The sequence below is a fragment of the Artemia sp. Qi Xiang Cuo genome, chromosome 1 (assembly GCF_049724085.1).
Source record: "Artemia sp. Qi Xiang Cuo chromosome 1, ASM4972408v1, whole genome shotgun sequence".
NCBI lineage: Eukaryota > Metazoa > Arthropoda > Branchiopoda > Anostraca > Artemiidae > Artemia > Artemia sp. Qi Xiang Cuo.
In genome coordinates, this window is record NC_142794.1 from 40,160,830 (window position 1) to 40,175,829 (window position 15,000).

Here is a 15,000-nt window from a genome sequence, read left to right on the forward strand (position 1 = left end):
AAGATGGGACAGGAATGTTTTTTTTTTCGTTAACACAATGTACACAAACATAGAACCACATGTACGTGTAATATCAACTTTATAGGCTAAACTAAACAGAAGTGGATTTAGGCCAAATACGCCAGTTTCTGCGATTCTAAGCATTGTTCTTTCACAATATTTGTTCCTGCTAAAGAGAAGAGGGGGAGAGGGTCTTTGGAGAAACGTAGCATAAATCGTTTTCTGTTATGCTGCAATATAATCGAAATTGTTATATATGTAAAAAAAACAACAAAAAAACACTGAATGAAAAGAAACTAAATAGTGATTTAATAAAATATTGGCATGATTATATAAGTAAAATAAATGGCGGGCAAATTATAAAAAAATGAATTTATGCGACGAAAATAATCTGCAATACTGACGGAAATATTCCCTATATTTAGTTTTGTAAAACAAAACCAATCCACAAAACAGCAAAATCCTGGGAGAGGGGGGGGGTTGAGGAAATCGGAGCAACTGTCAAGTAACGACAACTATGTAAGCTTACTGCCCCAGAAGGCTTAAGGTGATCCTCAGGAAAAAACTCAGATAACATCAAAACAATTTTTTAATCAAAAATTAATTATGAAATTAATATCTGTTTTATTTAGTTTTCAAGGTTGGACTGCCAAAGGGAAAACGTGAAGTAAGCCTTAGAGGTAGTTTGAGCTGTAAAAGAAATAAAGACGAGTAAGAACCAACCTGTCCATGAGAGCATCTTCCAAGAGCGGTGTCACCGCATAAATGTAGTCTTTCCCCATTTCTCCAATATATTCAAATAAAAATGATAATGATTTGAGGACGCCATTTTGAACATTTAATTCAGGAACTCGATATTCATTCATCAACGCTGGTAGAACTGTGAATGGTGAACAAGTTTCAGCCACAATGGCAATGGCCACAGTGGTACATACACGATTTTGCCGCTCTTGGACTTTGAGGTTGTTCAACAGTGTTGCTAACACATCATGAGGCCTGTAAAAAAAAAAAAAAAAAAATGCTAGGCTCATAAACATGTCCACTTAGCGGCTCTACAACAAAATAACGTAGTTCTAGTTAAGGACCAGGGTACTTGTATGATATACGCCCTACCGCTCAAGTTTTTCATTCATTGGGGCATTACAGAACCGTTTTTTTTTGCTGGTTTCTTTCAGCTTACCCCTATACAAGACAAAGAGAAGTAACAGAAAATATGGAAAACAGATAATTTGGGCTATATATTTGCACATTAGGGGGGGGGGGGAGGGGGTGTGGGTAAAGTATTTGGAGAGTGTGAAGTTATGTAATTGTACCGAACACTTTAGGCATGCAGACCCGCTATACCTTATTATTAAGCGACTAAATTTGAACCATTGCAACAATTTTGAAATGATGTAAATAGTTATCAGATTAATTTGCGATTCGAAGGAGTTCAGAAATATTTCATTCAGTTCAGGAATTCAAACTTAGTTCAAAAATGTACACAATTTGAGTTTCAGCTATACTTCAGGGTTAATATTTTGAAAATGGCTAAAAATTAATTCATTTCGGACTAACATAGAATATTCCATGCTAAAAAAGGAGCCTATGGTTCATTCAACTGTTTATTTTGCATATCTTGCTTAAAAGCAATTTTTCTATAGTCTATTTACTTTAGTTAAGCCCTATTTGATCCAAATTCTGAGTAACGCAAGACAGGTTCTCAATCCTTAAATAAGCTCAGGAGTTGAGAGCGAAAAAACGAACTTTTGGAACGAGGGGAGTTGCGTAACCGAGCATACTCCAATTTACCCTTCTGTTTAGGGGATTCGGTCAGAGTAAGTGGCTAATTGACAAAAAAATATTTCAAGCAACTCGCCTATATCGAAAGGCTTGTCAAACGATAACAGAAAGAAATTGAAGAAAATCCTTAAGAGAAACTATTGCCCCCAACGAATTAACATGTTTCTATCTTAGTTTCAGTATATATAATTTATTTACGCATTTATAGCGTCACCAGGATATTGGTGACATAACCTTTTTTTTTATTTGTCTTAGCACGACAGTTTTTCACTATCATCACTGCTTTTGACTCGCAAATGAACTCTAAAAAGTTCCAATCCAGAGTGATAGAGTATAATATATATATATATATATATATATATATATATATATATATATATATATATATATATATATATATATATATATATATATATATATATATATATAAAATCTACGACGGCACAGTGTATAAGGGTATAGAATACAAGACCATACCCAGGGAGAGGAGAGGTTACCAGGTTTGACACCCCCCCTCTCCAGGATCAAAGACTTAACCTAGTTTCTGATAATAGACGGCGACTTTTGTCGAGCAAAACGACCAAGTGGTGTACCAAAGATTCTCGGAAAAGAGAATATCAATAGCACATTTTAGCCGTACATAAACATGGAAGTTCTATTTATTTTTAAAAAATTATTTTAATTATTAAATAGTTTTAAGTATTAAAAAGTATTAAATAAAACAGGATATTCAATCGTGCTTTAAGGACAAAAAAAAGAGAGAAAATCAAATTTATACTCGAATGCATAGTGACAGTTGTAGAACACTTATGCCTTACATCTGAGAGATGTTATGTTTAAGATTTGAGCATTTTAATAAAAAAAAAGTAATAGCTGTGTTACCCCCCTCCCCTCTGCTATTGAGACTACAATATTTGTAACTACAGCTCATAAAGAGCAAATATTAATTACAAAACAGTCAAAATATCAACTCAGATCTTTATAAATACTAAATCAGTATTTTTATATCTTAGAAGTTGAGCAATAGTGCTGAAATATAGATTAAATAGATTGCATATAAAGCGACGATCAAAATAAAAGATGTTCTTACCCTATTGCCTTGGCGATGTAACCAAACGTATTGACAGTTGCTCGCCGAATGGACTTCTTATGAGCCTTGAGGAGTTCCAGCAACTCAAAACAAATCCTCATCCACTCTCTGGCAGAGACATACTCTGGTCCTCTATCAGCAATTCGTCCAACCAAATCGATGCAATTCTCTTGAACCTTTTCATGACGATTCTTCAAAATAGGAGTCAATCGTGGTAGTAGGTCTTTAATTGGGGGAGTCATTTTGGTCATGCCAATTACATTAACGATGGCCTTGAGAGCACCTAAAATACTACCCAAAACTTCTGGATATTCCTCACCAAGATATTCATACAGGACTACTCCCAAGTGACCCATGAGTTTTTCTTCTTGGCAAGTTTTCATAACTACAGCGATTTTGGCAATCAAATCTGCTGCTTGTTGACGGACTTTAGCAGATTTGTTGTTTAAACGCCAAAGAATCGTACCGCAAATTTGTGGCAAATAAGGCTTGACTCTTTTCCCAAGAGCGTTGACAATAACACCGAAACCATTAAGCATAATTACATCTTCGGTAGTCTGCTCTTGAAAGGCATACAATATACCATCGATAAGTTGCTCTTCAAGACGTGAATCAATATCAGCAGCACCAAGATTCGCCAATGTCTTTTCAATAGTCTCCATCACCATCTTTCTGTATGTTTCATTTTCATCCTTTAAATCATCAACAATTCTACTAACAATTTCTGAAGCTCCAACTTTATTTGCAATTTCGACAGTTGTATCAACTAACTGTCTATAATTTCTTCTATCAAGAGCCATTCGATGATTCCAGAAATGCTTGAAAAATGGAGGCAGAATTTCATCCTTAATGTACTGAGCTTCGACACCATCAGTGGCACAGCACTGTTTAACAACTTTCAATACAATTTTCTTCATCTCTTCATCGGGAGACTGAAATTCTCGAATCAAGATCAACATAACTTCTCTGGTATAATAGTTGGCATATTCGGCATCCATAAGAGGAATAAGATATCCAATAGCTTTCAAGAAAGCAGCCAAGCCTTTTCCTCTATGAGTTCTTATACCTTTCCACAGGGGCTTCAGCACAGAGTCAAAGCTTTCAATACCGTAGGGGGTAGCAGCTTCAGCTAAAGCAGCCAATCCGAGGGACGTAATCGTTCTTACTTTCTGCTGTTCATCAACCAAACCATGTTCAATAATCTCCACAAGACTACGAAGATGCGGCAAAATAGCACAGCCCATAAGGATCGCAATCTGTTGAACAATTTTGATACCAGTGTGCCGAGCTTGCCAAGATTTTTTGCTTCTACAAACAGCTTTTAAAAAAGGTAGCAGCGAGGGAATACCCAGGGCAGATGCGACAACGGCAAAAGCACGAGCCGTTGTATTACGAACGTACTCATCAATGTTGTCAATATCAGGACGCATAGTGGAAATCATAGTTGCGAGACCAGCGGCTTTGGCCAAATTTGAAATGATTTCACGACCTTCAACACGTGCATAGTAATCTTCATCAATAAGTAAAGGTTCAATGACGACAAGAATTTTGTGAACATAGGGACGTACAAGGTCATCCAATTTATACAGGATACGGTCGATGACTTTCACGAGTAAATGTCTCTCTTGATCTTCAAGTGTGGGGGACATCAGAAGGGGTAGGATTTGGTTGAACAAAGGCCCAGCACCAAATTCTCTTGCTTTATCTGTGATTTGACGAAGAGCGGCTTTGCGCATGGGAGGTGTCCCATTTTTTATCTTCAAAAGTAACTTCATAATTCTCCTCTCCTTTTGATCTTCTGGGCTTAGACTTTCTTCATCAACGTCAACAAGAAGCTTATCAAAATACTGCGCATCTTCTGGCTTTAAGAACGGCAAATTTCCCTTAGGTTGGTTATCCATGAACTTCGGTGTTTGCCCTTCTTGTTGCATGAAGAAACCTTGAGGAGTTCCAGCAATTGGAGTAGGAGTGGCCTGGAGCTTTCTACCTGGGGTTCTCAAAGGTACATAACCAGCAGGAGGCTGGAGGACCTTGTAACCTTCCGGGAACATTGCATCAAGATCTTCATCGGCAAGAGGACGATTTCTCTCATCTATCTCCCTCTCCCATCTGTAAGCCTGGAGCTGTTCAGGGGTCATCATAGCTAGGTGCCCTGGAGTTGGAGTAGCAAGACCCATTGCTTTGGCTCCCATTGGTGTTGCACCTGGTGTCATCATACCAGGAGTCATGCTAGGAGTCATCAACGCTGGTGTTTGTGGAGTCATACTTCCAGCAGCCGGTGTTAAGCTAGGGGTCGCTCCAGGGGTTTCGTCCCAACGTGATTTCCTCTTAGATGCAGATGGGGTAGGAGTCTCTTGGATCAAATCAGCTCCGGTTCTGTCAGTTCTTGGAGTTTCAGCCCAGCCAGCATGACCAGGTGTTTCTAGAAATAAAAAATGAAATTGTAATTATAACATTTAAAAGATAGGTTAAAAATATTTAAGAAAAAAAAAACTGGATAAATTCCTCTAATCAACTTCTGAAGTAGAACGGAACTTGTGGGAAAAAAGATTCAAATCATTCTAGATTGGCTAGATGAAGTGTAACCGCAAGAATTAACAGAAAGAGAATGAAAATTGTTCAGGTTTTTAGGATAACCGAGTGAGAAAAACTGATAAGAAAAGAAACTGGCGATGCAGCGTTATTCAGCAGAATTAGATATAATTTAAAACAAGGTTTTATCCACTTAAAACTTGAATACTAATTAAAGGTCTAAGCTTAGTAATGGAGACCACAACATATTATAAAGTAATAAGTAAGCAGAATCTTTTATTTTGTACTACTGATTAGGTAGTAGCCGTGCAAGGTTAGTCTACAGAACATCGGCAAATTAAAAAAAAGACCTAGTCGAAAAAAAAAAAAAAAAAAAAAAAAATCGAATTTAGGCTTTTATGGGTATGCCTTTTCTGGGTAAAGCTAGAAGACACTGGTTCAGTTACATAAGAATAATTAATTGTTCATGCTCTTTACCAAAAACTGAAAGGAGAGAGATAGAGGCATTAGCAGCATTGATGGAAGGGGATTTTATGTCTGATATTTTTTTTTGTGGGTTTATGTTAAGACAAGCAGATATTAAAACTTACAAAATACAAATTAATGCATCTCTAACTTCATTAATTGACAAAACAGAAGAGCTTTAAATTGAAAAAAAATAAAAAAATCGCAACAGTTTGTCGATTAATTATTACATCAGCAGATTCTTGACTAGGCACGTGATGCTAGGTTGTAAAAAATCTTTCACTTGAGCATCTTTAAAGCACATGGCCAACTTTTGGTGTGAAGATTGTCCTTTTTAGTGTATGTGCTTGTTATTTTCTTCTTAATTTACTTTTCCTTTCTGTAGGTCTTATACAAAAGCTTTATTCGTTCGTAAACACAATAGAATATTGACAAAAAATTTTACTTAATAAAATAATATTAAATATTTTCTATGTTTCTTAGAATTCGCTGATGGGGGATAAAAAGGACGAAGAAAGAAATTACTACTAATCATTCATTCCTTTACTGGACAACACACTTGTTAATGTTAATTGTGAAAAAAAAAAAAGAAATTCAGCCACCTCAAAAAGGACTATTTGTTTTAACAAGGCCCTTACCCCTTTCTGTTTTAGGAGTTTCGTCCCATCTATTTCTTTTTCTTGCACTTTCCTCGGGTCCAGGAGTCATGTGACCAGGGGTCGCATCCCACATCCGAGTTTGGGAGGGTGTGGCTCCCGGGGTCTCGCTTCCTTTCGCACGACCAGGTGTTTCGTCCCAGCGCTGAACCATTGGTGTCTACAAATAACAAATTAATTAATCAATTAAAGAACTAAGCGATTCAACCGATTAATTGAATAACTAATCAGGAATAATTGGTAAAAACATAAATTAGTCAACTAACATCTGTCAATTAACAACGAGCATAAGAGGGAGGGCTCGTGGGACAAGATTCGAAACTCGTAAAGCTGTATGGTGAACAAGATAAGCATGCTACCCATACTTTTAGAATGAATACAAGTATTTTTTGGTGTTTGCTTAGTTGTTAGAGTGTATTTCAATGTGGACTTGTTCAAATTGCACCTAACAGATTATTTGGCGCTAAATAACCAATTTTTTCAGTTATTATTAGATATTAATCCACATTTTGAAAGATTATCTTTGTAATAGATTAGGACTAAAAGCTATCAATTAGAAATAATCTAAAAATTGGAATTCGTAAAACTGGCTCTTGATGAACTCAGTTATATAATAATCATTTGTCATACAAAAACACCCACATCATACAGAAATTACAGAACTCGTCGAGAAACAGAGAAACAGAGAGAGAGAGAGGGAGAGAGGGAGAGAGAGAGAGATAGAGAGAGAGAGTTAGAGAGAGAGAGAGAGAGAGAGAGAGAGAGAGAGAGAGAGAGAGAGGGAGAGAGAGAGAGAGAATGAACACACAGACAAACTAATCTTCTATTACTTTGCTGAAATATATAATATATATATATATATATATATATATATATATATATATATATATATATATATATATATATATATATATATAGGAAATGCTTATAATATCTGAAAAAAAATTATTTGCAGGGCCGACAATTCACAAAATTATTGAAAACGAAATGTATTTTTGAAAATATAAGGGGCAAAAAGATAAACAATACGGCATTGGACTTTACAGTTCTTACCAGCGGTGTTGATATTCACTTCTTGGCTATTCAGACAGAGTGCATTCAGCCAGAGGGGCCAGCCATCCTGTGCTTTCACAAACCTTTTCTTTTTATGGATGATTTGATTCCCCATATATATCCAGGTATAAGTTTGGAGTTAAGTCGACTCTAGCCCTCCGTGAGCCCAATGGAATGACCATCTAATTTCATCTCAGTACCATAAATATACATTTTGAATATAATAAGTGATAAAATCCCTCCCTGCCTCAGAACAATATTATTACAGAAAAACTTGTAAACTAGTGCTCTGTAGCTTTCTTGAAGTAGTTTGATTGTATTTGCATACAATGAAACTTACAATGCACAACATCTTTCCAGATCAATGGCGTTAATTGGGAAAGGGAGGAATTTGCAACCCTATTTTTGCGCCCTGAGCTCTCAAAACATCCAAAGAATCATTCACTTTGATAACATTTTTAACTAGGACGCACAAATCATCAGCATAATCTAAGTCTAGGAGTTTTACATTCCCATATTGTTCCATGCTCTCCCATAGCCTTTGCCATGTTGCTTAGAGCAAAGTCCATTGAAATTATCGAAATAAATAGGGATGGAACTCAACATTTCTGAACTCCTGATTCGATACGAAATCAGCTACTAAACTCATTTCTTACTTTAATTGCACCAATATTATTCTCTTGCATAACACTAATCACTTTAATTTATTTATCGGATATACCGTACAAGGATGGTACCTCCGCTAAATTATAATAATTGATCATTTGTTATTGCTATCAGCCTAAAATGAGATATAATAGCCAGGTTAGTCCTTAAAATGCTTATAATATAAAAAGAGGCTAATGTTCCAGTCCAGGGCCAGATGGATGGCTAAGGGTATTTATTGCCTAAAGATATACTGCTTTCGAAAACAGTTTAAGCTAACACCAAAAGAGCTTGATTCTATGCGACGTATCATGGTTCTCTGCTCCTAGCAGTTGTGATGCCCCACTTAATGATCTGTGTCTGCTTCAGATATTGGAGTCTTATTCTGCAGTTGACTATCAGGTGGCACAAATTGCACTAAAGAAGATGAAGGGTCACTTTTAGTACCTTAGCGAAGATTTAGTCTCCATGGCATTGTTTTCAGATCATGTGAACAATGCAGAAACGAAACAACTTACTATGGCATTGGCAAAACCAATGAACAAACATGATTTGAGGCGAGGTGATCCAAAAACAATTAGCTCATTTCACGTCTATCACTGACAGATTTTGCAACTGAAAGGTCTAAGAATCTTTTCACAGCACTCAGAATCAATGCATCATTTACTGAAACTGATCCAGGAATATGGCATGAATGTGATGGGTATACAACTGCAAAACTGAAGGTTTCTGCATTACGGGTAGTGAATGATTGTGCAGAAAGGGCATTGAAGTTAGCAAGCGACTTTAATCAGTCTTTAACATATTATGAAACACAGCACCAGCTTATATTCCTGGTCGTCGAATACCATCGTCAGACAGTTGCAGAACCACTGAAGAAGTATTATTTCTCTTATAGGTGACCAGAGACTGCACTGCAGCACTTTAGACATAGACAGTAATAACGGTTACAAATGTTACTCTAGTGTAAGGTGTATACAAACTGTGGAATACTAGACTTGCGCTTTGTGGGGCATGGTGTTCTACGTTTGACAATATATTTGACATAAATGCAGCTTAGAAAGTAGTACAAAGGCCAATTGATGTGACTCAGTTATCTTCAACTTGTGTTAGTATTGCTAACCTAATTGTTCTGACTAAGTACAATGTTTCAACTGTGTTTATTCTGCAATTTAACTGCATTTTAACAAAAAAATGACGAAAAACCTGATATTTTCAAACTAAGTGAACTTTGAGAGGCCACTCGCACTAGGTTTGTAAGTGTAAAACTTTTCAGGAACGTTTATCACATGAAACCTCATCATATCAATGGGTATGCATTAACAAACTAAATTTTTTTTTTCCCCATATACTCGTGAAACACCCTAGTATAGAAGTTAGTTTATTTTCAATAAATACATTTCCTGCTTCCAACATACAACATAGGTTATTTAATTAATTTATTCCCTCTGCTTTCTTTGTAAACAATAAGATTATTGTTCTTATGATTCACGCAAAAACAACTATGGTCACAATTGCAAGTGTATCCTAATCGATATAAGTAGTAAATTTGCAATTTTGGAACATTTGTCTAACAACGAGATAAAATATCATTAGTAAAAATGGAGAGTACACGCAACTTATGAGAGTGAAAAATTAAGCGCTATTGTAACCTTTTGTTTTGCTACACTGAAACAATGACCAATAACAATAGATGCAAGATGGCGTTGGCCATCTTTTTTCTTGTCAATACTAGCGCCGGTTTCCACTCTTATACTCTTTGGGCAACCGAGTACCATGTTTCTCCTTTAATAATAATAACAAAAAAGTGCATACGGCAAGTTACAGCGGCGTTATCAAAATAAACCAACAAAGCAAAATAAACTTACTTCCGCATCCCAAGCTGGCTTCTTCTTAGCTGGAGTTGGCGTAGTCGCCTCAAGGAGTGGGGTAGCATCTTCAGGTCCTGGGACAGCTTGATCCCAACGTCCTCTTTTTCTTGGTACTGGAGTCACTGTCGCCTCACCATTTGCAGCTACAGCTTTTAGTGTACCTTCTTTGGCCCGTTCAGCCATCTCACGACGAACAGCCACTTCATCGCCTCGAAGACGCTGTTCCTTCATAATAGTGGCAAACGTTCGGCTATTCATATCGGGGGTTTTACCACCTAAAAGAACAATTTCAAATAATAACCTATCTCTATGCTAAAGTTACAAACACAAAATCAAGTTCACATGGAGAGAGCAATGGGATTTGAAACTTCGTTTTTGAATAGATTCTGTCAAGTAATATCATCTTTCAGAGACTGATCCTAAAGGAATTGTTGCCACATGTTTGTAAAGTACTCATTTCACCAAAGCAGAGATGAAATTAAATAAGGGCGTATTTGAATGTTCTAAAATTGAGGTTTGAAAAAGGCCCACCTTTTTAAAATAAGATCTTATCTTAAATCTTTGCAGATTTCCCAATAACTTTCTATATGGTCAAATAACTTGCCAGTTTTGTTAACGCCCGAAATAAAATTCTGCTTCTTTGTCTGATTACAGAATACACAAGTTTTGCTGCATTAAAAATCATTATCCCAGAACAGTACATAATTAGATAAAAATGGGATTCATCAAAATACAAATCTCATTACGAGACCATTCATAATAAAAACAATTCTAAATAACAACTAAATTTTTTAAAATTACTATAGGTATTAAAGTTACATCAACAAGAAGTCTATATCGGCGGGCTTAGAGTTAGGGTATGATAGCATGTCTGAATGGAGACACATTTGCAGCGCACTTGGTAGATGAGTGCTAGGGTAGGAGAGGGGTTTCGAGTCCCCCCCCCCGATGGTAGATGGCTCCGTCACTTTCACGACTTACAAACGTCATATACTCTTATGGGCTTTAGTGGATCGATTGGTAACGACTGCTATATTGGTATATACATATACCTCCTGTTTTATCTTTTTTTTTTGTTTCAGCACAATATTTAAATCATTTATCATCCATCAGTGTAACTTCAAATGTAAATTTCTAAAATTAGCTTTTTTCTGAACAGAAAGTCTTATCTTGGTTTCAAGCATAAAATAAGGTTATTCATCTTATGATTTAGTCACTTATTAAATATTAATATTCCAAAATCTAAACTAGTGGCGTCAATTGAAAAGGGCTTAGAGAGAACAAACTTATCGTTTTTTCTCATTTTGTATTTCAAAATCTAGACTGGCGAAAGAATTCAAGAACCACAATCCCGCTCCTGCTCCCAATTGACGCCACTTCTTGTGACTCACTGATTAATTGTGACATTATACCTTAAATACCTTTAACAAGTTATCAATAAAATTTGAATATAACTAAATAGTTGATTAAATTTACAATTTCGAAAGCCAGTGATTGTAAGCTTTATCTTAAATTAAGCTACTGCAGAAAAAACTTAAATATTCACGATTTTAACTAGAAGAGATTAAACTTCTTGTAACTTGAATCCTATAACAGAAACCTTACTTCAAGCAATTGGTAAATTTTCACAACACTTAGCAGATCATTAACTTTAAAACAATGGTTTGATGTTGACAATGGGTAGCTGATCTAAGTACTTCTTGAGAGTACTTTTACAATCAGATTCAGTAGCTTTTTGGATGCTCACAAGAGAGTATTCGTTTCTTTCTGTTTATGCCCGAAGCAAAGAGTGTATTTGTCATTATAGAGCATACAGCTGATGGGTTACATTAAAAAAGTGCCAAATTTTATTCGTAACTCGGTAAGTACGCATTATTTTGTATCACGACTGGAGGACCGAGTTGAAATCTTATGGTTGGGGGCGGGGGGACGGGGACTTGGGAATAATGTGATTGGAGGATGGAGTCGAGATTTTTTTCACTATTCCTCATTAAAGAGTAGGCCTATATACTACCTTTTTACTTCTTTTTTTCAGCTTGTCGCCACACATGCTCATTTGCTGGGGATTATATAATAAATAATTAAACTAAAACCAGTATCTGCTCACCATCTGCAAAGACATCAGCACGTTCTGGTGAAATGACCATTATGCGCCGCCTTTGCGCCCTGTACTCATCTTCCCTATCAGCAATTGTGGGTCGCTTGTGCTGGGCAAAAGGATCATAGTCACTATCAGCCTTTGCTACATCATTAAGGAGCGCTGCAGCTCCAGAGAAACCCCGACGAGCGTTGCTTGTAATTGAGTCGTAATCATCCTCCTGAAATCAAATAGGGATAATTTAAAACAAAAAAAAAGCTTTTAAAGTTCAGACAAAAGGTGGTAAATTTTGTCAATCGAGAATAACCAAACGATGTCAGCATGTGAATTTTGGCTGATATGTGTGATTTTAAATAAAATTATCTGGTCTCTCTGGAAAATGTATAAAAAAGCAAAAAAAAAAAAAAAAAAATCATTTACATATTCAATTTGAAATTTTACTTGGTCGGCCTGATTATATTGAAGTTTTTTTTAATCAAAAGTAAAAATACTAAGCCACTAGTCATAATTGTAATAATGCTCATCCGTAAGCATGACATTAATAGAGACCCATAACATATTGGATATACAGATTTTACAATATGAGAACATTATATAGATTCTATCGTAGAAAATATATTGATATTCCTCCTCAAGCCAAATTTCCGTTTTGTGCACCTAACTGTGAATGAAACTTATGTACTAAAAATAAAGAGTTGTATACTAAAAAAAAAGAAACCACCAGATGCCCGGAGGAGTCTTCAATAAAACAGTTAAATGAAATATTCAAATTGATTAGTTTAGTAATCAGATTAATTCTGGCTGGAAGCGTCCTATATTTTTCTTTGGAGTAGTCTAACAGTCAAGAATTAGAGGGGGGGGGGAGAAGTCCAAACAAGGTGTAAGTCTAGGATTAGTCCAGTATATAAAGAAACATGTTAGGAAAACGATTCTCACTTCATAAAATGAAAAATAATCCTAGTTAACATATTTTACAGTATCTTCACTTGTTTCCCTACATTTCCAGTTTTTTCTATCTCATTTTTAAATATTTGTGTCCATTCTCTAAGTTTTGAAAATCCTTTATAAACAAGCACCGAAATGCCATCTAACTAATCTAACTTAACCTAAATTATCAGTATTTGTCTATTAATATGTTTTTGGTAGGTGGCATTGATGGTGTCTAGCTATAAATTTAGATTATTTAAAATCTAAAAGAGAAAAGTTTAAAAGAGATGAAGGGATGTTCAGCAACTGGTCCTGATGGTGCTCCAGCAGCTCTACGGAAGTATAGTAGAAGCGTAACACTGTATATTATTACTTTGATATTTACAGCAGTTCTTCGATCTGGAATTTGGCCTAGTGAGTGGAGCCTGGCAGTAGGAGTGCCGATTTTTAAGAAAGGGAATAGGAAACTACATGAAAATTATAAATGTATACATTTAGGTAACACACTAGGAAAGCTAATGGCGGAGGTATTAGATAAGACTTAGAAGTTGGCTCCAGAAAACTGAAAGGCTAGCCGCGGAGCAGTCAGGATTCAGGGAGGGACATAGTACGATTGATCAAACTTTTACATTAAAGTGTTTAGTTGATAAGTTTATAAATAAGAAGGGAGGTAAATTGTATGTAGCTCTTTTGGATTTAAAAGGGGCATTTGATTATGTAAAGAGGTAACTGTTAATGAAGGATTGTATAAATATTGGCCTGCCAAACCCACTTGTACGGATTTTAATAAGTATGTATGAAGCTACGAAGTTTGTTATTAGGGTGGCAGGAAAATTTTCAGATGTAATTTGTTCTAGAAAAGGGGCTAAATAAGGTTGCCCCTTGTCTCCACGGTTATTTTCGTTGTTTATTAATGCTTTGCCGGGTATTCTTAGGAAGCAAGGAGTCCCAATGGTGTCATTAGATGTCTGTGAACTAAGCATGCTGATGTTCGCAGATGATCTGGCACTAGTAGCGAAGTCTAGAGAGGAATTAGTTCTTGTTGGATAGAACTAAGGAATATATAGATAGGAAACAACTAAGCCTGAATGTCAAGTTATGGTTTTTAGAAAAGGGGGTAAGATTACAAGTAGGGATAGAGTAGAATGGGAGGGAATAGATTTAGAAAGTAGGGATGAGTTACGTACTTAGGATGTAAGTATTCGTCAAATGGTACGTTTGGAAAGCAACTGAAGTTAAGTCTTACTAAAGGAAAGTCCTATGCTGTGACTGCTAGCCAACTGGCGAACATACAGAATTTGAAGATGCATAAGCAGATATTTCAGGTAAAGATTGCATCGGCTATGCATTATGGATCTCAAGTTTGGGGATACATAGCTGGTGAGAGGATGGAGGAGATTCAGCTTCAGTATTTTAAGAGAGTTTTAGGTCTACATTTTTCAACGAATAGTTTAGTATTGAGAGGAGATCTAGGTTTAATTTCTTTAAGAAGTAATAGGCTAGTAGGGAAGATAAGATTATGGGAGAAAATCCTGAGTACGCCCAGAGTAAGGATAAAAAAAGCAGCATATTTAGAAGCTCTGAGGATCCCAAAGAGTGATACGTGACCATCTCAAATAAAGATGATATTGGATGATTAAGGATTTTCAAAGCTATAATAATAATAATACTTTTATTTTCCCTCAGGATACACTATGAGGAGTACATTCATTAAATATAAAATATAAAGACACAACCTACAATTCACAAGACCAGAACTACCGGTTAATACAACCATCTACGTCAATTGGTTAACATTGGTTAGATTTTTTCAAAAAACAGGAATAAATTTCATATTCAAGATAATTTCGAGCCTTTTGAACTAAAAGCTCACACTTACTC

The 15,000-nt window shown here is 35.9% G+C and overlaps 1 protein-coding gene across 1 annotated transcript in view; it reads right to left on the reverse strand.

The window, feature by feature from the left end:
- Positions 1-15,000, reverse strand: part of Sf3b1 (splicing factor 3b subunit 1) — a 31,474-nt gene that overhangs the window by 2,635 nt on the left and 13,839 nt on the right. The window contains exons 3-7 of the mRNA XM_089103610.1: positions 12,202-12,412; positions 10,092-10,369; positions 6,508-6,685; positions 2,873-5,294; positions 724-996 (exon numbers count right to left, since the gene is read on the reverse strand). Coding sequence (XP_088959736.1) covers positions 724-996; positions 2,873-5,294; positions 6,508-6,685; positions 10,092-10,369; positions 12,202-12,412 — 3,362 coding nt within the window. The remainder of the gene's footprint in view (positions 1-723; positions 997-2,872; positions 5,295-6,507; positions 6,686-10,091; positions 10,370-12,201; positions 12,413-15,000) is intronic.